The 22,661-nt window shown below is 43.7% G+C and overlaps 1 protein-coding gene across 1 annotated transcript in view; it reads right to left on the bottom strand.

Annotated features, from left to right (window-relative positions):
• Positions 1–304: 304 nt before the first annotated feature.
• Positions 305–22,661, bottom strand: part of LOC111147195 (collagen type I alpha 2 chain) — a 35,212-nt gene continuing 12,855 nt past the window's right edge. Inside the window, exons 13-52 of the mRNA XM_022503091.1 lie at positions 22,242–22,286; positions 21,896–21,949; positions 21,754–21,798; positions 21,336–21,389; positions 20,728–20,826; positions 20,564–20,608; positions 20,358–20,456; positions 19,887–19,940; positions 19,618–19,725; positions 19,200–19,253; positions 19,000–19,098; positions 17,991–18,044; positions 17,428–17,526; positions 17,004–17,057; positions 16,491–16,544; positions 16,286–16,339; positions 15,966–16,019; positions 14,938–14,982; positions 13,728–13,826; positions 12,458–12,565; positions 11,705–11,758; positions 10,720–10,773; positions 9,985–10,038; positions 9,832–9,885; positions 9,628–9,735; positions 9,198–9,251; positions 8,269–8,322; positions 7,128–7,289; positions 6,421–6,528; positions 5,651–5,758; positions 5,222–5,275; positions 5,027–5,134; positions 4,816–4,869; positions 4,327–4,434; positions 3,810–3,863; positions 3,579–3,686; positions 3,012–3,270; positions 2,432–2,616; positions 1,503–1,745; positions 305–780 (exon numbers count right to left, since the gene is read on the bottom strand). Of these exons, the coding sequence (XP_022358799.1) occupies positions 634–780; positions 1,503–1,745; positions 2,432–2,616; positions 3,012–3,270; positions 3,579–3,686; positions 3,810–3,863; positions 4,327–4,434; positions 4,816–4,869; positions 5,027–5,134; positions 5,222–5,275; positions 5,651–5,758; positions 6,421–6,528; positions 7,128–7,289; positions 8,269–8,322; positions 9,198–9,251; positions 9,628–9,735; positions 9,832–9,885; positions 9,985–10,038; positions 10,720–10,773; positions 11,705–11,758; positions 12,458–12,565; positions 13,728–13,826; positions 14,938–14,982; positions 15,966–16,019; positions 16,286–16,339; positions 16,491–16,544; positions 17,004–17,057; positions 17,428–17,526; positions 17,991–18,044; positions 19,000–19,098; positions 19,200–19,253; positions 19,618–19,725; positions 19,887–19,940; positions 20,358–20,456; positions 20,564–20,608; positions 20,728–20,826; positions 21,336–21,389; positions 21,754–21,798; positions 21,896–21,949; positions 22,242–22,286 (3,507 nt within the window). The 3' untranslated portion in view covers positions 305–633. The remainder of the gene's footprint in view (positions 781–1,502; positions 1,746–2,431; positions 2,617–3,011; positions 3,271–3,578; positions 3,687–3,809; positions 3,864–4,326; positions 4,435–4,815; positions 4,870–5,026; positions 5,135–5,221; positions 5,276–5,650; positions 5,759–6,420; positions 6,529–7,127; positions 7,290–8,268; positions 8,323–9,197; positions 9,252–9,627; positions 9,736–9,831; positions 9,886–9,984; positions 10,039–10,719; positions 10,774–11,704; positions 11,759–12,457; positions 12,566–13,727; positions 13,827–14,937; positions 14,983–15,965; positions 16,020–16,285; positions 16,340–16,490; positions 16,545–17,003; positions 17,058–17,427; positions 17,527–17,990; positions 18,045–18,999; positions 19,099–19,199; positions 19,254–19,617; positions 19,726–19,886; positions 19,941–20,357; positions 20,457–20,563; positions 20,609–20,727; positions 20,827–21,335; positions 21,390–21,753; positions 21,799–21,895; positions 21,950–22,241; positions 22,287–22,661) is intronic.

Here is a 22,661-nt window from a genome sequence, read left to right as displayed (position 1 = left end):
TGGGAACAAGATGTAAAATACTGATGCTAAATCAGATGAAAAGAGAATACACAATACAACTCATTACAGAGGATTATTTCTTCTCAAATTCTTCTAGCACCATCAACGGTCTTCAAGTATCTGAAATACTATTAGCACCTTTGTATTCTGAACAAAACAAAACAAGTACCTCAGCTCATCTCCGTCTAGGTCAGCACCTAATGATGTGGATCACACTCACAGGACAGTGTTTTGAGGTAGTTTCAAACCTTTGGAAGTTTGGGTTTTTAACTTCCCTCTGTGGAAGATATTCAAAAGCCACAAGTGGTGCAAATGTTCATGGTTTTTATTTTTCAGTTTTTATTTTGGTTTTCTTACAAAGGTTGACATTTCCACAACAGGTTGTAAGAGTGTTGAAAAAAAATTCCAAATCTTTTTTTTGGGGGGGGGGGGGGGGGGAGGGAATGAATGAAATCATATTGCACTATGCTCTGATCGATCCTCCTCTTTCTCTTTTGCCCACAATTTAAGCAAGTAGATGTGCAGAGGAAATGGAAGGACTCAGCTCTCAGTTAAGAAAAGAAGAAAAAGAAATGGCAAAGAGAGAAAGTTTTTTCAGATTTCTTTTCTTTTTTTAATTTAGGTTGAGTTCATTTATTTGAAACAGACTGGGCCAACGTCCACCCTGAATTCTTGGTCGGCACCACCGATGTCCAAAGGTGCAATATCAAGGATAGGCAGGCGGGATGGCTTATTTGTTTTGTATTCAATGATTGTCTTTCTCCATTCATTCGTCTTTTTCTGTTTGAAAAATAAAAAAATGTATATGAATATATAAAAAATATGTATATATATGTATATATGTATATGTGTGTATATATAAATGTATGTGTGTGTGTGTGTGTGTGTGTGTGTGTGTGTGTGTGTGTGTATAAATAATGTAGCACTATAGAGATAGTTAAGAACCACTTTTGGGCGTGTTCATTATGAAGTGTGTCCCAGATCACCATGTTCATCTTTGACACAGAAGCATCAGGGGCGTTTTTACATATTCCAAGTGGTTTATTGCTACAGTATCATTTTTGAGGGGTGTGTGTCTCAGTAGGGAGAGCTGGGTGGGTATGTTGTGAGTAAATTTTAATTTTTCTTCAATGTATAGCACAGTATAGAGGCAAATTATATGCAGACAATACTATTAAGTCAAATAACGTGCATATCACTACAAATTATACATTGGGACCTTTTAACCTCAAGTAATTTTAAGTTCCAGGAAGCCCTCATCATTTAACAAACTCATGTTTAAAGAAAAACTGCTAATGCGCGGCCATGGTATGTAGTTCAGCTTTCCAGAGAATTTCCGAAGGCAAGATCTTATAAGAATTCCTCTGGACTTGCCATCTGAATTTAAATAAATACACTTACAAAAATGGATTGAATAAGGTAGGTCTCTCCTTCACCTATTCATGCAGTGGTCTGAGCTAGAACTGCAGCCCCCCCTTTCCCCAGATGTTGCTATGACTTACAGAGCAGCCGTCCGCAAGCACAGTGTAGGTGAACCTGCTGTTGCCCTCGGCAACCAGTTCAACATCATTGGAACCTTGCAGAATGACAGCCTTTTTCAGGTTGCCAGTCTCCTCGTCCATGTAGGCAATGCTGTTCTTGCAGTGGTAGGTGATGTTCTGAGAGGCATGGTTGGCCAGGAGGCGCATGAAGGCGAGTTGAGTGGCCATTTCCTTGGTGGTTACTCCTTCAGTGTTATATTCAAACTACAGAGAATAAGAAATGCTAGTTAAGTGGAGAGGGACTCAGATACTAAGAGTCAAAAAAGAGATGGGGAAAAAAAGGCTGCTGTAGGGAGGAATGATGGACTCAGATCTGAACCTTGGGGAAAAGATGCTTCTACAAAGGAAACTCAATTCCCTTGTCTGTGCAATATTAGTTCCCTAGAAGGCACACAGCAACTACCAGGCTGAGGCAAGATGATCTCAAAAAGGCACCTGTTTTAGATAAGCCTTTATGTGTATGTTTCTTCTTTAGAATAAGAGAGCAAGGAGACAGAGTCAGACCTCTTTCTTTTTCTGATTCCCACCAGTAGGCATTCAATAAAGTTGGTGAAGACATTTGATTAAAAATTCAGAAGAGCACATGTCCTGAGACTACACAGGCATGGGCGTATGTAGTATGCGGGCTGGCACTTCCTTATGCTGAATGGCATTAGTTTCATCAGTGATTATCAGGTAAGTCCAATTTGAATAATAACTTTAGATTGTCTGGATATGTCCAGTCATTCCATCTTTAGTGTGCAGTCCAGCACAGAACCAAAACCCAAGAAGAGAGCAGGTTCTTTTTAATAACCCCATTTTGGTAAAGGATTAAAATGCAGATCATTAAACAGTGAACAACTTTAATATTATTTAGCTAGGAGAGAAGGAGTGTTTGTAAGATTCCTCACCTGGGTACCACCATTGATAGTTTCTCCTAACCAGGTGTGCTTCTTGACCTTGGAATTTCTGTACCAGTTCTTGACTGGGATGTTTTCAGGTTGAGCCCGGATGCAGGTTTCACCAGTAGAGAAATCACAGTATACTTTGATAGCATCCATAGTGCATCCTTGGTTAGGGTCAATCCAGTAGTAACCTTTAAAAAAAAAAAAAAACCCAGCTCAGAAAGCCTCTCCTTGACTAGAGCATAGGTTCTAATAATTAGTAGAGAAAGATTTTAATTCCCATAAGTAACACTGTGTACCCCACATTTAAGAGGATGGCTATTTTTAGGATTAGTCAGTTCTTCCTCTCCTCTCCTCCATGAAAAATCAAATCAGAGTGTATTACCACAAAAAAGGCAAAAATATATATGAAGAGGAGCCTGGGACTGGGTGCTGGCTGGGAGAGGAAAAGGCTTTATTAATTAGGTATGATTCCAGATAATGCAATTTTTACCCCAAAATTTTTCACTGTAAATGCCCATGGGAACAGACTTTGCAAAGCCCAGCTCGTGAGAAGGGCTGGTCCGGCTTGGACATCCTGACTTACCGCTGCTCCACTCTGGGTGGCTGAGTCTCAAGTCACGGCATGTGCGAGCTGGGTTCTTCCTTGAGCCTTCAGGGGTAAGAAGGGTCTCGATCTGGTTGTTGAGGGATTTCAGAGTAGCATCAACTTCATAATCCTTGGGTCTGAGAGAAGGTGGTGAGCGAGGCTGGTCAGCCCTGTAGAAGTCCCCTTCGTAACCAAAGTCATAGCCACCACCACTTGGGCCGGGAGGGCCAGGAGGACCGGGGGGACCAGGAGGGCCCTGCAAAGGTGAGAGCAAGAAAGAGGAGGTTTCATATTTGGTCATAGTGAGAGACGTCGGGACAGCAAATGTTCAGCTGAGTGTTACACACAAGCACATTCTAATAAGGAAAAAAGAGTAACTTGATCCCAGGCATACTTGCAGGGACCGTACAGCTCCTTCTGTACGATCTTTACACAGTTTAGAACTAAACATATGGAAGGGGGGGGAACTACTTCAATGTGTGGTCACAGCCGTCTTGGGCTAGTCTGAAGAGAATATTCCTCAGGCCCGTAATGCTCTTTATTATTTCATGGAACAGTACTTACAGCAGGACCTTGGCTCCCCTGAGAGCCACGGATGCCAGCAGGTCCAACTGTACCAGGATGTCCAGTGCGGCCGTCTTTGCCAGCTGGGCCGGAAGGACCAGCAGGGCCCTAGGGAAGAAGGACACCAGGTCTGAGTGAGTCAGTAAAAACCCCACAAGGAAGGAGAAGCCTGGGGCTCCCTCCCTGCCATAAGCTCAGTTTCAGAGACCAAGGTCTTTTAGGTTGACCTACCCTAGGACCGGCAGGACCCAGAGAACCAGGTGCACCTTGATCACCATGTTGACCCTTGAAAGAGAGGACAGGAAAAATCACACTTTCAGAACACATGTCGACAAACGGTTTTTTTTTTTTTTTTTAAATCGAATGGAAAACTTTAGTTTCAATGGACTCTGGATTGAGAAAATTGAAAATGTAAAATGGGGCTCTTTTCTCCCATTATGTCTATTATATTCAATTATATTTTTTTCTACAAGCTATTTCAGCTGTGCCATATTAGTCATTCCTCTAATTATATTTATTTTAAGTGGGGTTGAAGGACATTGTTGCCAGGAGATTTTAATATATGGATATTTCGATCTCCCCTAACCCGCACCTTTTTGTGTTGGGATGAAATAGCATTATCTCTGTGAGACGAAGTCAGCCAGAGAAGGGGAAGTGGATAGGAGTTCATTTTAGAGCGAGAACAGTGAAAATTTGAGGAAGATCATTTAAGACCCGTATACATGCAGGAAGGGCACACTCTACTTACAGCAAGACCAGGAAGACCTTGCAGTCCATTGTGTCCCTTTAAGCCAGGAAGACCTCTGGGCCCCTTGTCACCAGGCTCTCCCTTATCACCTCGAACGCCTTGTGGGCCCTGCAAAGAAAAAGGTGGACAGAGACAATTTACCTTCCTTTGAAAATGACACTTTCCCACAAACATTGCTTAATCTGTTTACAGAGCGAACTCAAGACATGCAGAGGGTTGAGAACCATATGAGTGTTACAGCCATCCATTCCCCTGATCTGCTTTAGTTGAGCCCTCCCTTAAGTGGCTGGATTTTTGTGATTATTTAATACAAACAGGCAGAGGAGATCTGGAATAGAAGAGACTTAGAAGCTAGTTGTAGCAATTCTCTACATGGACTGGATTTTTTGAAAAATATGAAATCTAGCCTATACATTATTTTTTTTCATGGACAGTCTGGACTGAGTTTCCTTAAATGTTACTGTAAAGAAATTTTCACCATATACTTACACTTGGACCTCTTGGACCAGCAGCACCGACAGGACCCACAGAACCAGCAGGACCCTGCAAATTGGAGAAGCAAAACCGAACTTGTCAGCCAAGCCCAATCCCGCCCACCACTCCCCACCCCCGGCTAAAGTCCCACAGTTCTCGAGTGTGGGGAGGTCAGAGTGAAGCCTCCAAGGAGGACAGCACAAGGGACTGGTATTTACGAACTTACAGGTTCACCGCGGTTTCCATGTTTGCCAGTGGGACCCACAGGGCCATGAGGACCAGGTGCGCCCACAGCGCCGACGGAACCAATGTTGCCAGGGTAACCGCGCTCTCCCTACCAGAAGCAAAGTGAAGTTTAGTATCCAGCTGGCCTAGATTCTAGTCACTTTTAAATTGGAGAAAGACAAAGAGGTGTGCTGACCTTGTGTCCAGGTTGACCGTCACGGCCTGGGGGACCATCATTCCCAGGGTTGCCCTGTGAAGATACCACACCAGTTAAGGTGCTCAGGGAGGCTCTTTACCTCACCAGCCCCTAGAGTTCAGCTCCCCTATCTTCATCCCTCCCGGTGCTCCACAGTGAACCGCCAGTCAGACCGACAGTTGGACCTGCCAATTAGAACTTGCCAGGCTTGTTTTCTGAGACGTGTTTTAAAGAGCCATCCCCCCACCCCCCAGCCCAAGTAATTTTTCATATTTTCAATAGCAGGAATGGTCAGGACACATAGATATCATGGAGAAACAGACCATCTTGTTCAGAGACTTGGAACAAGAGGAACTCAGCTGAGGACATGAAGCTGTGCACAGCGGAACACAGCTGGGTTTGATTGTCCAGACCGCGTGTTAGACTCACATCACGACCAGCTTCACCAGGAGCGCCGTTGACTCCAGGTGCACCCACAGCCCCAGGGGGACCACGAGCCCCAGGTGGACCAGCAATGCCGAGAGGTCCAGGTTCACCCTAGAGGCAAAGAAGACGAAACATTCCTCTTGTTGGACTGAGCGCAAATCTCACCCTCCCAGCACAATCCCGGCTAGGAGATACCGGCTGGAAAAGAGAAAGTGCAGTGAGGGAATGGGCCACAGGATGGCAAGAAGCATCATTCGTGTTCCCCTCGCCCTCCACACTCAGATGGCCAGTTTCGTGTAATTTTGGAATGTCGCCCAATACTAGGTGAGCCTGGTTGCATCTGATATCGCCAATGAAATGAATTCACAAAGTTGAGAGAGTTTATGGAGATGAGAGGATTCCTAGTTGCTGTCATGTATCAGATTTAATGGAATGATTCAGAACTTCAGAGTTTCATTCTTCCTACAGGATAAATGATGCCAGCATTTCATGCTGCAGAGGAGTAAATGCAATTAGAGCTTATATAGTTCTTAAGCATGTAAAAAGAACAAAAATCATTCTGCATAATGTTAAGCTGTATCTTTATAGCGTGTGTCTAAGGAAGGTGGTATTAAAGCTTCTCAGATAAGTGACATGTGATCTGTATAAAGAAAATGCCATGAATAAAAAATCTTAAGTGGAGTTATTCAGTGATCAATCTGTCACATCTGAAGTGGCAGCTTTTAAAATCTTTTATTATGTTAATGTGAAGAAGAATGGTGTCAAACACTCACCACAGATCCAGAAACACCTGGTAGACCACGTTCACCTCGAGAGCCTGGGAGACCCAGAATACCAGGAGCACCAAGGAGCCCTTGAGGACCTGAGGTGCCCGGAGGGCCCTGAAAAAGAGGGAAAATACTATCACTGGGGAGCCACGAGGTGGTAATACAGGTTGGCTTGGCAAGTATATTTCTTTGTACCTGGTTCCTCCCTGAGACCAATGGGACAAGAGTGAAAAATGTGACCGAGATTAATGAAGCCATCCGGGGTGGTGCAATAGAGTTTTTACAGAATCTAGGCCAAGAAGCAAGTTTTGACCTTGGCCTCTAACTGAACCCAGTCTCGTAAAGGCACATTTCAGAGCAACGATAATACCAGACGTAGCGTGTTTAAGACATCGGTAGCTTACGGAGATTGATTCATTTTCAATAGGATGGCCATGGCAGTGGGCTTCTGTTCTAATCCCAGGACCAGGGAGGTGCCCTTCTGATCAAACAGTGAGTTCCTTCATTTATCGTCATCCCCGTCTAGTGTCTTCTAAGCAACTGCCAGAGCTCTGACAGCTCAGTGTGTGCTGGACAGATTTCCTGGCTCGACTGAGCTCTACATGAAAGCCTGCCGTCCTCATCAGCAGATACACGCCACCTGAAGATCTGCGTAAAGGCTTTACTGTAATTCAGTACGAGGTATTACCAGAGAAGAGCTTGAAATCACTTACAGCAGTACCAGGCTCTCCAGAGGGACCCTTCTCGCCGGCAAAGCCGGGGGGACCATGTGCACCGGTTTCTCCCGTTCGGCCAACTGGACCTTGGTCACCCCGAGGCCCACGGAGTCCTTCTTTACCAGCAGCACCAGGGGGACCAGGAGGGCCAGTGATACCCTGTGAGCAAATGACCGAGTCATTTATTCTGTTAATGGTCGCAGACCCAGGAGAGAGCTGCTGAGGTTCTAGAGAGGAAGATGCAAATAGCCGAAAGCGACAAAATGATATTCTGGCCATCCCGGGGCTCTGCTGAGGCTCTGTCACATTCCCTCTAATGGAGAGAGGCAACTTCCTGTCCTCCTCCTCCCGAGGCTGTGAGAAGGTGACTAATTGTGTTCGAGGCTACGGCAAATGTCTGTGAGGAGAAGAAATGCTGTGCTCCCGGGCCCCTGGCATCTTGGAATGAGAACTCTGGAGAGTGAGATGAGTGGGTCGTAAATGAATGGGACTTTGGGTTTGGGAGGACTCTGCTCATTTCTTTTTGAAGAAAACCAATACTGGCATTTTGTTCATAATTGAGGAATCAGATATGCTCTCAACTAGGTTTAATTAAATGCCTACAGGGAATGAAGATTTTTCTGTTATGAACCTGTAAAAGGATTCCAAGAAATCAACATCTTTGCTATTTTTTTTTCCCTGAAACCTTAACCGGAAGACTTAATCCTTGGTAATTAATTAAATTCTCTTGAGTCCTGACAGGAGAGTCTGAATCAGAATTAAATTAGAGGCCAAACCACCTTTAAATTCAGGAACAATTATACCTTAACAACGGAGGCAGAATGTTGGCCATAAAGGGTAATTAGATATAGAAATATCTGATATGTGACTAAAACTGTTCTGTTTTTTAATTTTTAACGAAGAGACCATGCCCCTAAAAGGGGACTTGTGTTCACATGAATAAAAGCCTCTTAAGCTGATCTTATAAAATATAATCTGTGATGGGTTTGCCTTAATGTTTCGGGAAAACTGATTTCAGACGAGAAAAGTAATAGCAAAATATTAGTAGCAGGTTTCCAGAGAGTTTCTTGCCAGTTTCCTACTAGAAACAAGGCCTTTTGGCTAGAGTAAATGACATATTTTGAAGTGATTTACTTACAGAGGGCCCAGGAGGACCAGTCCGTCCAGCAGCACCAGGGAAGCCAGTAGCACCCTAAGAAGCAAGCAGAAGCACATTGAAGTTCTACAATCAACACCAACTCTAGGGATTTGGGTAAGACGGCAATTTCTCCTCTGGCCAATCCTTAATACACGTGACCGAGGACGGACCAAGGAGCACATAGGGCAGCCTCATACAGGGTATTATTTGACAAGGACTCCGAAGACTTCCATGTCTGCACCTCTCTCCCAGCAGCACGCCCCTGTCACAACACTCGTATTTTGCATTAAGGCTCTGATGGTCCTTTTTGAAAGGCTACCATATAACCTGACGCTTCTAAGAACAAGAAGACAAGACACCATGCCATTATTACACATTGATGTGTAATGTCTTATACCATGCTATCTTAACCACCTGGCTGGGTGCGAAAGAAATGAACACTGGAGAAGTACTTTTGTTTCCAGAGGAAGGTACAAGAACAGACCAAGAGTATTAACTGCGGTCCAGTGAGAGCAGGAAAGAGTGAGTGCAGCTCATTCCTAGGGAGGTTCGGGTCCTGAAGGAGTCAGTGTAACAGCACTGGGCAGGTCAGAGAAAGAGCATGGTCAGGCAGGAGAAGGGGGGGGATCAGCAAAAGGACAGGGGGTACCAGAGAAATTATTTTTACCCATTTCACAATTCAACAACTGGGGTTAACTTTGGTTATTACCTCAGGTGAGGCGGTAGCAACATGCACTGCAGGAGTTCCAGTTGGGATTAGTAACCCACGATTTAACTTCAGTATCAGAATTCCTCTGAAAAAAGTGAATCTGGATCTCAAGAGTCTCCTGAGTATAGTTCAGAATTAACCAAAAAATCTCCAAACTTTCAAGTTGTTTTTAATAGATTCTAAAGAAAGACATGTTATCAGAGTCCCTTGAAATACTCACAGGGGGACCGCCATCACCACGACTTCCAGCAGGACCAGGGGGACCATTTGGACCCTAAATGGAAACAAACCAGAAAGACATGGGGTCCAGTCACAAGACATTTCCTATAAATGTTGCTTTTTTCTTCAAAGGTAATCATTCACGTCTATTAGAGACCAATTCAGAAATTAAAAATGATCATCTGTGTCATGAAATAAATGTCCTTGCTTCAGTTCGACCACCCTCATGGGTTATACTAAAGAAGTAAGAGGGGATGATGTTTATGAAACTTTACAAAGTATAAAGTGGAATGCAAATGTTCTTATTTTTTAAATCATCTTCTATCCAGTATGTTCCTGGTACACAGCAGGCACTTGATTGATCTATGCTGAATTGTAAGAGTTCATGGGTAATGACACAGGCCACGTCGAGTACAGTGAATTCAACTTACAGAGGGGCCAGCGGATCCGACAGGGCCTGTGGGACCAACAGGACCGTTTTCACCCTTGGGCCCTTTGGTTCCTCGCTCTCCTTTAGCTCCAGGTTGACCAGCAGCACCCTGTTAGAGAGGAAGAGTTGTGTCCGGGTGTCCCAGCTCACTCTACGTGCCAGCTTGAGGATGTTTTCAGATTAAGTTGCGTCCTAGGATACTCACAGCAGGACCAGCAAATCCATTGGGGCCAGCGGGACCGACCTCACCACGTTCACCCTGGGTGGGGGGAAGGGATATTAAGAATGGCACAGCAATCTTAGGTTTATTAAGGTCTAAAAGTTATGAGTGTCCCGGATGACCCAGGTTTCCACTTACAGGGCTACCTCGAGGACCAGCAGGACCAGAAGGACCAGCAGGACCGGCTTCACCCTATAATGGGATCAAAGAGGAGTTTGTCACATCAGTGCTCACAGAGGCAGTAAGGAGAGGGACCGGTGATAGAGAGCAGAATTTGCAGTTGTGTCCGAAGAGAAAACCACATCTCAGGAAGTAAAATAAAATGGATTCTTACTGTGCTTAATATTGTATTCATTTTGGGGGGAAGTGGTATTGGTCATACACTTGGAAAAACACTATAAATCAGTGCCCACAATATGAGGAGGAGGACATTTTAATTTTTAGATGGACACAGAACTGATCTATTTGCTGCAATCTGTGCAGTACAATAAATAAGGTCTATTTTAAGTGGACTGTTCAATGTGAAATGGGCACACTATGTATTTTATTGATTTTTTACAATTGAAGGCTTTGAGGAGGCTCAGTGCATTAGGATACTGTTAATGGGCAATGGGGAAAGTCTTTAAAACAAATGATAGGGATTAAAGTATAGATCAGATAGCTGGCACATGTAGAGGAAGGGAAAGAGAACTTTAAACACACAGCATTTGTTTCCTGCGGCCCCATCACAACAGATAGGTTTTTAAATAAGTAGGCTCTATACCAAGCCATAAACATGAGTTGCGGGGGCTCTCTAGGGCGGGGGCAGGCAGCATACCTGTCGATGCTGCGAGTGGCTCCCAGAGCCGTGACTCCATGAGAATGCATGCTTACCCGGTCACCAGTGGCTCCCGCGGGACCAGGGGCACCTACAGCACCAGGAGCACCCTAGCACCGAAAAGAAACAAATCTTATTAATTACACCCCTAGGCCATCAAAGGTGACCCCTGCCATTTCCCCTTGCTGTGCTCAGACCGTGACCGAATGCTGTCACTGCACACTCAGGGTGGACATGGAGAAAGCTTTTGATGCACTTCAGTTCTAATTATCAAAACCATTAGAAGCAGCTCTCGGGAGGAAAGTACCCCAGTGATCAAGGTGACAGGAATGTGGAAGTCAAGGGCACATTAGGAATTGGGGAGATCTGAACTTGCTGCTCTTGTCAGGCTTCCCGGAGAGCAGCCAATGAGCAGCCTTGTTTGAAACTGCCAGGGCTAGGGGATTCAGAGAGAGGACGATTTTCAGTGTGACAGAGGGAGGTGTCAGCTCTGAGGGAGTGAGGAGAAGAACCAAGGTGGCCAATGGCCTGGAAGAGCCACGTTGCCAACTCTCCAGGCAGGGTTATTATCCCTTCATGGTATGATCTTTGGCCTCTCCATGGCATTAACAGCTAATCACGGGGGCGGCTCTTGGAGGGAAAAATTCTTAGGCCACATATTTGAATAAATGGCACCTTGTGTGAGGTTCTGGCTTCTTAAAATGCAGGTGTTCCTGGTCTTTTTCCAAAGTCCTATAATAATCACTTAACGTTCTATTAAACCTAGAGCTTTTGGCTTATAGTTTGTACTCAGTAGAGTTAACACTGAGGAAGGTAGAAAGTCATTCAGGTTATGCTTTTCAAAGGGATAAGTTCGGTTCAATCTTTCTTTTGGAACATGTTAAATGATCCTACTGTACATAGATTCAGGAAGGAAAGGAAGATTCTTATTAAACCCGGATCCTCCTTTTGTCAGTTCTGTCTTGGAAAGCTGCTCAACTCAAACCGAATGAAATGGAAACACAACAACAGTCTGAGTACAAACAACAACACTCTACTCACACGGGCACCATCTCGGCCTGGGTTACCAACTTCACCTCTGAGACCAGTTTCACCCTGAAAGTATAAAGCAAGAGCAACTTTTGGTTTTCCGGCCCAATTTTTGGATCAAAACGAATCCGCAGTGCTTTTACAGAAAATCCCACACACCTCTAGTCCTGTAACATTTAGTCACGTCTTGAGTCCCTACCCTTCTCTAGGTTGTTGAATGAGGGGAAGAAAAAATGTAAGGGAAAAATAATTCAGGGCCCTCTCCAGATTATCGTGAAATATATTCTTTTCTAATTTCCATACACTCCCCTGCAGCATAATCAAGCAAGGTACACGTTCACGTGGACAGAATTCTAAGGCGACATCACAATGGGCCTCGGTGCCCGATTGCTCTTACGGCGTAACTAATGCAGCAGCACGGCTGACAGCTGTTCAATATAGCGTCTTCCCATTAATTAGGGCAGGATGAGGCATTATTGTTAGTGGCATTAAAATGAGCCTCATGTATTACTCAACACCATCTGTTTGTGTGAAATTCCATGGTAGCAAGGAATTTTGCCAGATTAGTGAGTTTAGAAATGTGTAGGTGCTAGGTGGCAGAGAGAAATGTGTAGAGATAGGTCTCAAAACTCTAGCAGACCACCTCCCAGGAACTGTTTTAAAAACAAAACAAAACAAAACAAAACAAAACCGGGCAGCCCTGGGTGGCCTGCTTGGCTCAAGTTCCTCAACAGCACATGTTAAGGTGCAACAGTGAGAGGGTACCTTTTCTCCCTTGCCTCCAGGGACGCCGGCAGAGCCCCTCTCTCCCGGGAGCCCACCGGGACCAGACGGACCCGCCGTGCCCGGAGCACCCAGCACACCAGGCTCGCCCTGGAATCAAACACACGTGAAATCAATTATGTCAGCGGCAAGAGAAGAAAATGAAACTCGAACTCTTGAAGGATTCCAATTTCAACATTTAATAGGTCGCATTCTTGCCTGCTTAGACACACAAAGGAGGGCTATTGAAAAGCAGGGAGGCTGTAACCGTGGGAGACGCTATTAATGACGCGGTGGCTGAAGAGAAGTGGGAGTGGGTGGCCGTGAGCTTTCTGTATCCTGCTCCTGGTCCTCTTCAGGCAGGCAGGCAGCCATGGAAAAGAGGAGGCCCGGACAATAGGACGTGCAGAGTGAAAAATGTTGGCCCACAAACCTTTCTCAAGGATAAGTTGCTCAGCCCACGCAGGCGATATGGAGAGAAACCTTGTCAGCTGGGGAGATGTTTACATTTGAATCTCCTTAAGAGTGGGGAGTACAAGCTCCCACTTTATATAAAAACCCTACAGTTCCATGTACTTCAGACCTATTGACCAACTTCTAAGAGAAAACCGAGAGTACTATCCTCCGGACCGTGTTTTCTTTCCTGTTTCCTCTCTCCCTCTTAGCTTTTTTTTCTAATATCCTTCCACCTCCCCAAATAGCTTTTTGCAACTGATCTTTGCTCCCCCCTCCATAGGAATCAGGAGTCACAGGAATTGCCTTCTCTTTATTGTGGTCAAAGTAATCCATTTTTTAGAAATGTGTCATTCCACCTATTTTAAAATGTAAACCAGATTCCGGTTTGAAATCCAGCTTGTCAGGCTTCTGTCTGGGAGATGAACGAATTGTCCAATTTTTACCTCTCTTATCATGAAAACTCAGACTACCTCTGGAAGTTTTTCTCTCTGAAGTAGAAGGTGAAACTTTGTTCTTAAAAATAGTGTCCAATTGTTTGCGATGTTTCTAGATTAAAATCCAAGTATTAGCAGCATGATGACGTGAGAGTAAGAACCATACTAACTCATTCATGCCTGTAGAACACTGAGACTTCCCTTCCTTTACACTAATTCAGGTCCACTGGAATCAGATTGTCATTTACTGAGATGGAAATCATTACAGAGTAGGAAATTTAAAAAAAAAAACACCTGAAAAACAATTCATTTCCTGTTGTAAATGATCTCGTTACTCTAGAGCATAGTGGGCCAAAGCAGCAATAGAGAACAGAAAATTTTACCTTATTTCCATCGGGCCCAGGAGGTCCAGAAGGACCTCGGCTTCCAATAGGACCAGAAGGACCAGCAGCACCACTTTCCCCAGGGGGCCCACGCTCCCCCTGCGAGAGAGAGAGAGAGAGAGAGAGAGAGAGAGAGAGAGAGAGAGAAATTAAAGTTGCACTCTTCATCACTTTCAGAGATTCCATTTTACACATCAGAGTTCTTACTTTTTAAGCTTTTGAATCCTGTTTCTGCCATTATAAAATTATAACTACTTTCCCTTAATCTCTCTACTAGCAAAATGAATGGAGGGGATGAGATAATCTCTAAAGTTTCATTCGGCTTTAATGTTCGGGGGCTACAACTCCTAAATGTTTTTCTTTTAGAATATTCAAACTTGGAACTCATTTTTTTTGTTTTTGTTTTTTTGTAATAGATCCATAGGTAAAAATAAATGCTGGTTATGCATGGTAGTCCTAGGGAAAGACTGTCATTTTAGCAGAGCAATGCTAGGTGTAGATAGGATTAGATATACTCATACCCACCCTCCCTTTTGTAATCTTATGCATTAGCAGTGTAAGAGTTAAAATATTTAACAGGATTTACATGTGTATGTGTGTCTGCATGTGTATATCAATCTCTCTACCTGTCAATCTACATTTGTCCCAATTGCATGTCAGCACCACCATGACAGGGTACTCCACGGGCCAGAATATTTAACATGTATGTTGTCCACATTGCGACTGTTTCAAAGGCCCTTGTTATAATTATGGTTGGGGCAAACTCATCATTCCAGTTATTCTAATGACCACACACAAATTAAATCTATTTTTTTTTTAAATAAGAGCTGATTCATGATTTCAGCTTTAGACTTTGAACATCAATGCACATTGCAGAAGTGACTTAAAATCTTAGTAAGATATTACTTTTCCTTGGCTCAGTTTGAGCCACTTTCATAAATATAACTTGTCTATATAAATTACTGAATAGAATACATATATTAGCTCATTTATGTTTCTTAGAACTGTGTGGTTTGGGGCTGCGAAATAGGAGTAATTAAATTAAAAAGTCTACTTTCAATTTAGAAATCAAATGTTCTCTACAGATTATGTTTGAGTACAGAAGAGTGTCAGGAACTTGTTGCAAGGTCAATAGCTTTTAAGAGAAAGCACTACTTATTTTAAAAATACATTGACTGAAGTTTATGAAAGTAAATTAAATAATACTTACTCTTGGGCCAGCAGGACCAGGGAGACCAAATTCACCAGGGAGACCCTAGGCAGAATATGATATAGAAATAAATCATGAAATTTATCTATGTTCTTGAAATCCACTTATGATTAAGATATTTAGATAGCTTTTGAAATAGCCAAACAAAGCCAGCTAGGCTCTAGCTCCCTGAGTGTGTAAAAGTACAGGGCTATTAGGAACAAGAGAATTTTCAGTCGTATATGGACAGATTCAAAAAGTGAGAATTCCACTGATATCAAAGATATTTTTATGCAAGAACCTGGTATCAGAAAATTTAAGTTTCCATTACTTAATTACTTTAAAACAAATTATCTCATTTTATAATATGATAAATAATGAACAATATCAGACATTACCTATTTTTAGTTATATAACAGACTGCTTTCTTAATAGAAATGATCATATTCTGCACATTACCTAGTTAATCGTATACCCAAGTGTATCTCCTTTATTACTGACCAGCTGTCTCCTTAATGTGCCCCACTGTTGACAAAGGAGACCAGGCCACAGAATGTAACTGAATTGAGGCACATTCATCACAATTACCAGAGAAAATGACTCAGAACTCCTGCCCTGATTGTGGCTAGCAGTGTCACGTCTGAATGCCAAGAAAAACATTAAATGCAATTTTTCAGGGTCTAGTTTGGTGGAAAAGCAGTGCATTTACTTTTTCACTATGGGAAAGGAAATAATTTGCATGTTAACATTACCAAGAACAAGACAAAAAGTAAGGCTATTAAATGGAATATTCATTGATATATTTTCCTTTCATAAGGCAGTGTTTCATTCAGTCTTTAAAACAAAGGAGTTGTTATTCCAAGACAGTGCGAGTAACTGGGTTTATTCTCTCCAAAGTACCAATGTAAGTAGAACACTATCATTAACATATGAAATACGAAGTTTCTTTTTGCATATTATAATTGCAGCGCAGTCCTGCGTTCCCTGGGGTGGGGGTGGGGGGAGAAGTCCCAAATTTCCGTGAGCCTGCTATCCCTTGTTTTACTCACCCTTTCTCCTGGTTTGCCAACTTCACCAGCTGTACCTGCGGGGCCAGGCAGACCCTAGATGAAAAAAACCACAAATCTCAATCTTGTGACTCTATTCAAAGGATTTGCGAATAATTGTTTTTTTCTGGACGCTATCTGATATCGACACAATCACGAACTATTCTAGGTTATTAAAGAGTTACACAAAAGTTTGCCTTGAAAAGGTGGACCCTTCTTTACTTCAGTTCTGAAATCATGCTCTGTGCTGGGGGTGTGCTCTGGGGATTTACAGCCAGCTAGTATGAGCAAAGGCAATATTCTGTTTGTCTCTGTTGACTTACCTGGAAGCCTGGAGGACCAGCAGGACCTTGTTCACCTTTTCCACCTTGGACACCCTGAAAGTAATAGTAAAGAGGGCCTAAGTAGAGATGTACGGCACCATTGCTGTCTGCCCAGACAACTTTTGCACAGGAAAAAGGAGACGGTCATTTGGGAGGACTAGCTTCATTTGGGGCAGCAAAGGACGAGAATGGGAGAAATACTCACTTGTGGCCCAGGAGGCCCCTGAGCACCATTGTTTCCATCAGGACCTGGAGCCCCCTACAATAGGTCACAGAGAGGTACAGCATTACCTGTGAGGTTAAGAAGACTCGAAGCCTCATGCATTACTTTCTCAACATGTCCCATCTTAGCATGACTCACTGTGGGTCCCCTGCCCAAATGCCAACTTTTGGTATGGCTTGTGGGAAGTCCACGGATGGAGGGCAATTTATGAAGGCCTGAGAATGCTACTAGCATCTGCATAGCTTTTTAATCATAGATTAAATAAAAATCAAATGCGCCCATAAATAATTTTGACCTAATACACATTCTGATTTGTTGGCGCTCCACTGCCTTATAAGTGTGATCGAAAAAGAAAAAAGATATTCTGGGACTGTAAAAGGATCTCTGGGGATGCTATTTTGAAAAGACAAGGACGGAATTCTATCAGATGGCCTCGGAGGACGCCTGTTTCCAGAGGGAAAGCTACGTGGGCAGATACGCGAAGTCAGCACCTACCCGTGCACCAGCAAGGCCAGCATGACCTTTCTCACCGGGTTTGCCAGGATCACCCTAAAATAAACATTTTAAAAAAGGACACAATGTCAAATTAACCACGACAATTCTGAAAGGTTAATTTCTTGCTTGCTTTTCTTTTCTTAGGTTCCTAGTCTTTGAATTCTGTCCGCTAGGGCACGTCCCACCATCTCGCAACTCCCAAGTGCAATGAGGCCCACCTGCGTCCGCAGGGGCGCAAGCTCTGGAGGCGGATCCCCATCAGGTGTGCAGTGATACCCTGGAGAGCAGCTGCCACTGTGCTAAGGGGCTTGCAGTGTTCTTGTGGTGAAAGGGACCCCCCGCCCTTGAGGTGGAGTGGACGGATGGCAGCCGGGAACCCGGAATTTGGTGAACGTGCAGAGGGAAGAGGGTGTGCTGTGCTTACGGTGGGGCCTTTGGGTCCAGGGAATCCGATGTTGCCAGGCTCTCCTCTTGCTCCAGCTGGGCCGATCGGTCCCGGCCTGCCGTCAATACCAGGGAGGCCCTGAAAGCAGAGTTTATTAAAGTTCACTCAGCATCGACTGGGGTCTCCCGACCTCAAGCCGGGGATGCTCCCGTAGGAAGAAACAGAATCATCCTCGCAACACACAGAGCTTCCTGGTATAAAGTGTCAATGAATTATGAATCCATTTTCCTTTTCTAAATAGGATGTCAGTACACACACAGCCAAGTCAATCTCAGATGTACCCAATTCCCTCCTTCCCCTCCCTTTCCAGACCCTCGTCACCCTCTTCAATTTTCCCTGCCATGTTTTTTTTTCCCTTCCCTCCTTCCCGTCCGGCATTCATCTGGACTCCATAATTACAATCTATTACTTTGCATTCCCAGATGATGTATGTGGCTGATATTTATTTTCAGTGTGTTCATGTATAAATAAGCCGCAGAATAGACTCGATAAGAGTGCAAGAAGTGTCCTTGAAAATATAATGGAAAATGAGCAATTCTTACCATGGGACCTTCTTTACCAGCTGGGCCAATATTTCCAGGGGCACCAGGAAAACCCTATAAAGTAAATGAGGATGATTTCATGTCAGCACTTCAACTTACATACTCGAGGCTCCAATTTATGAAAACCTCACAAAAGCGCTTCCCCTCACCCCACCCCCGACTTTTCGTTTGTTGCCTAGGGTAAACCATTAGGGGTATTAGCCACTAACTGGGAGGTATGAAAAGAGCTCTGAAATCTTTCTTCTCTCAGTTTTTTTTTTTATACCTTTCCTTTCATTGGAGTTTAGTGCAACGGATTCATTTATGGAGATCTCAAGAAACTGGGAAGCAACATACTATATGGGCAAAATGTATCATGTTCTTTACCTCATAGTAGAAAAACAAATACTTTCAGCAAGCAATTTTCAAAGTGGATTTTTTTATTGCTACATTTGGTGTCTTTATTACTTGTTTATGGTACAATTACAGATGATATTCATCCATAAGAGATAATGGAGGCAAAAAAAAAAATCACTCTATTGCTATGGATTAGAGTGTCTACGAATCTAAAGGTCATTTCTCCATGGCTAGTGTGATGTTGAATACATTAAAGCATTTTGTGATTGCTGGAAAAATGATTTCACTTATGAATCTAATACACTGATAATGTATAGTCCTAATACGTTTCATGGACACCTTATATAAAACTCACAAATTGAGATAAAAGATTCATGCTGATAGGAGAACCAACCTAATTTGGGTATATTAAAATAAATCTACTCTTCAAAAAACCTCACAACCATTGGATCAAGTAATAAATAAGAAATTGATGAACTAACCAAATTCGTAAAAATATCTCTGGGCTTTGATAAAGTTAAATTAAAAAGGCAACCATCAGCAAATCTACTAACAGATTCACTTTGGATGATTCCTTTTTTTTTTTTTTTTTTTTGTCTTCTAATATTAATCATTCCTTTCAAAAAGGAAACAGTGCCAGGTATGACTTGCTCCAAATCAATCTGAAACTTACTCGGGGTCCCATGAGGCCAGGCTCTCCAGGGCGACCAGAATCTCCATTGGGACCTCGGACACCGGCAGGGCCAGTTGCACCACGAGGGCCGGGAGGACCCTATTCAACAGAAGGGAGAGGGGAGGATGCTAAATCGAATGACAGCCCCACCAAAAGAAGCATCAGATTCCTTCTCCAGGAGTGAGTAATGGACAGCTTACCATGACACCAGCTCTGCCATCAGCTCCAGGAAGACCACGGGAACCAGGACTTCCCTGTAAGAAAGTACATGAAACAGGAAGGATTGGGAAAAACCCCTGAATCCCATAGGGCAGTGTTTACTGAGACATGGCTTGCATGCAAGAAATCTTGATGCCCTGAAGGGAGAGATACAAACAAAAAAACCAAGCCAGAAAACTTTACCCAAACCTCAAAGGAATGTGTAGAGGAGGCATTCTACAAAAGTAGGTCAGCATTGTTTCCAGACCAAACTTAGAGTCACTGATCTAATAAAGGAGATGGAAAGCAGATGCTCCCCCTGTCTAGAAAATGCACTCAGTGGTTCTGACCAATTCCCAATGAAAGGGTGTCCTCAGATCCCGCTGGTAAGTCAGGGTGTCAAGAGCATCTGGAACCTACTCTCAGCCCAGGAGGTCCAGAGGGGCCAGTGGATCCAGCTTCACCATTGGGGCCTCTCTTTCCTTCTTCACCACTGGGACCAGGAGGACCTTGGGGCCCTGCAGAGCCCTGTTTCATGAGAAAAGCAAAAGAGGAGAGAATAGGAAAAATCATTTTTATGTCCTATCTAGCCAGAGAAAAAATAATCATTTTTTTAAAAAAAGTAAAAGTATGACTTTTTAAATTGAACAAGTAATAAATCCATAAAATTTGGTCATAGAACTACTTACGGGTTCACCTTTGTTGCCACTCTCTCCTTTGGAACCAGCTGGACCAGGCTCACCCTAGGGTTCAATACAAAATGGCGGTCAAAGGAAAAACAGGTGTCACAGCTCTCTCACAGACAAACATCTTGGAATATTTATGGATCAAGATAAAGAGAAATGTGTGTCCAGGTTCACATTCAAATAGCTGACAGGGGACTGGCTTCACTGAACAGACAAGAGCAATATAGAAATCTACCTCACTGACCTCTGGGGAGTGTTCCAGGATAGCAGGAGGGGTGTGTGTGTGTGAGAGAGAGACACACAGACACATAGATAGACCAGACATGTATAGGCACTCACAGAAGTAATACACACTAAAAATGCTCAGGAAAGAAAAAAACAAAAATGTGAAGACCGCAAGAAGTTGAGATGGTGAAAAAATGACAGCTGAGTTGGCCTTTCAAGATGGTGGGAGCTGCAGCCATGACCACTTACCACTAGTCCTCTGGCCCCAGTAGCACCAGCAGCGCCAACAGGGCCGGGAATTCCACGGGGTCCAGGGAGGCCGGGAGCGCCAGCAACACCGGGCAGGCCCTGTGGAGACAATGTGGCGTGGTGGGTCCTGAGGCGCTGGGCAGACGAGGGGGCATGCGCCCAAGTGCGCCTAAAAGCAGAGTGGCCCAGGGTGGCCAGATACTCACAGCAGCTCCTTTAGCACCAGTCAGGCCATTGGCTCCAGGGTTGCCCTGTGAGGAAGAAGAGAAGAGGAGGTCATCAGTCAATGGGAGTGTTTCTGTTCTTTGACCCCACCTTCACTCCTTCTGCCTGCTTCCACTCTATGAGGCTGATGATGGTGGCTACTTACAGGAGGTCCAACGGGACCAGAGACACCTGGAAGACCCACTTCACCACGGGGACCCGCAGGACCAGCAGGACCAGGGTTACCAACAGGTCCGAGTTCACCCTAAAAGAGGGAATGACACCAAGGCATTAGTCTGCAGATAATTAAACAGCGTATCTCCATTTCTAAGCCCCCAAGTTCCACGAACTTTCTTCGGAACTGCAATCACTTCCCTCATCTCGTTTGGTACCACAGACTTGGACTGGGGTTCCGATTTTCCTGGCCTTGTTCTGCCATCTTGGGTACCTACCATCTTCACCTACCTCTGTCTCTCTGTGATAGACACTCTGGTTCTCGGCTAGTCAGTCCTCACTAGTTTGGGAGTATATCCCAGAGGGGTCCCATAAAATAAAGTTCTTTGTTGGCTTCTGTATCTATGTTCCTGAGCTCAAGTACAGAGACATGATCCACATCAAGCTTTAAGTGAGAAAACGGGTCATTCTACATCCATTCTGAAAGGGGCGCTCATTGAGCTCCCTGTGGTGTAGCTTCCTATCTGCAAACACGGCCTGCCTTTCACATCACAGTAAGAAATGGATCAAGGTAATGACAATGGTTGGCAGTGTTTTTACCTTGGGGCCAGGAGCACCAGGGAAGCCTGGAGGGCCAGCAGACCCAATAGGACCCTGAAACCGAAGTAGAATATGGTAAGAAACTGCTTCCCGGCAAGTTAACAACACAGCAAGACCAGAAAATTAAAGTGGCTTAGAGTGGCTTGATCTTATTTAATCCTGGCAAAGAGAAAACGGACAGTCTGTTGCCATTAATACCAAAGGGGATACATTCAAGTATCCAAGGGGAGGTAGATTTTACTTTATGTAGCAATGAAGAGCCCTGGAGGCCATAGTACTTATAAATAGAACCTTTGAGAAACCACATAGAACATTTGGTAAGGTGTCTAAAATGGTATTATTTTTACAAATTAATAAAGAAGATAGTTTCCATCCCAAATTCTCAACTCTTCCCAAATTCTTCAGTGTCAAAACTTACAGCAGGACCCACAGGACCCACACTTCCATCACTTCCACGGGCACCCTATGAAGAAAATAAGGAGACAAAGTCAGAGGAAAGTTCAGTGGCAGTTATTAGAACAATTTTTAAAAGGATAAGGGACAAAAACGGAAGCACTCACAGCTGGACCAGGGGCACCGACACGTCCTCTCTCACCAGGAAGCCCACGGGCTCCCTAGAAGCAGAAATATTTTCAATGACATCCACAATGCTAATTTAAGAAATGTCACAGGCATCATTTGCTTTGTCCAATTTCTAACATGTGCAAGAATCCACTAGAAATAAATAGGTCTTGTTCTAATTCCAACTAAAAGGTAATGGATTTCAATTAAGTATGCAGAAGGTTATTAGAAACATATCAAAGAGTACAATGCCAAGGGAAATGGTAATTAGCAAAAACATGAAAGAAGTTCCAGCTTGCACAGAGGATATACATTTAGATTTATAATCAAGTCATCGATACTTACTGTTTGACCTGGTGTTCCATTTTCACCAGGGGCACCGGGTTCACCCTATGTGGAAAAGAAGGATTGAGTTTTTGTTCATTTCAGGGTACCAGTTTTTTTTTTCTGATTGAGTCATTTTTACCCTATTATTTTATTTTTTATTATTATTTTTTAAATTTTTAATTTATTTGACAGACAGAGATCACAAGTAGGCAGGGAGACAGGCAGAGAGAGAGGAGGAAGCAGGTTCCCCACTAAGCAGAGAGCCCGATGCAGGGCTCGATCTTAGGACCCTGAGATCATGACCTGAGCCAAAGTTAGAGGTGTAACCCACTGAGCCACCCAGGTGCCCCTACCCTATTATTTTAATTTGAATCATTTATATATTTTGTAACATTTCTTACACAGATAGACTTTCTCAATTACGCCAATCCATAAAAT

Source organism: Enhydra lutris, unplaced genomic scaffold (assembly GCF_002288905.1).
Source record: "Enhydra lutris kenyoni isolate GAN:26980312 unplaced genomic scaffold, ASM228890v2 scaffoldscaffold16, whole genome shotgun sequence".
Taxonomy (NCBI): Eukaryota; Metazoa; Chordata; class Mammalia; order Carnivora; family Mustelidae; genus Enhydra; species Enhydra lutris.
The sequence above is the reverse complement of the archived record's forward strand: the minus strand, read 5'-3'. Positions and strand labels throughout refer to the sequence as shown.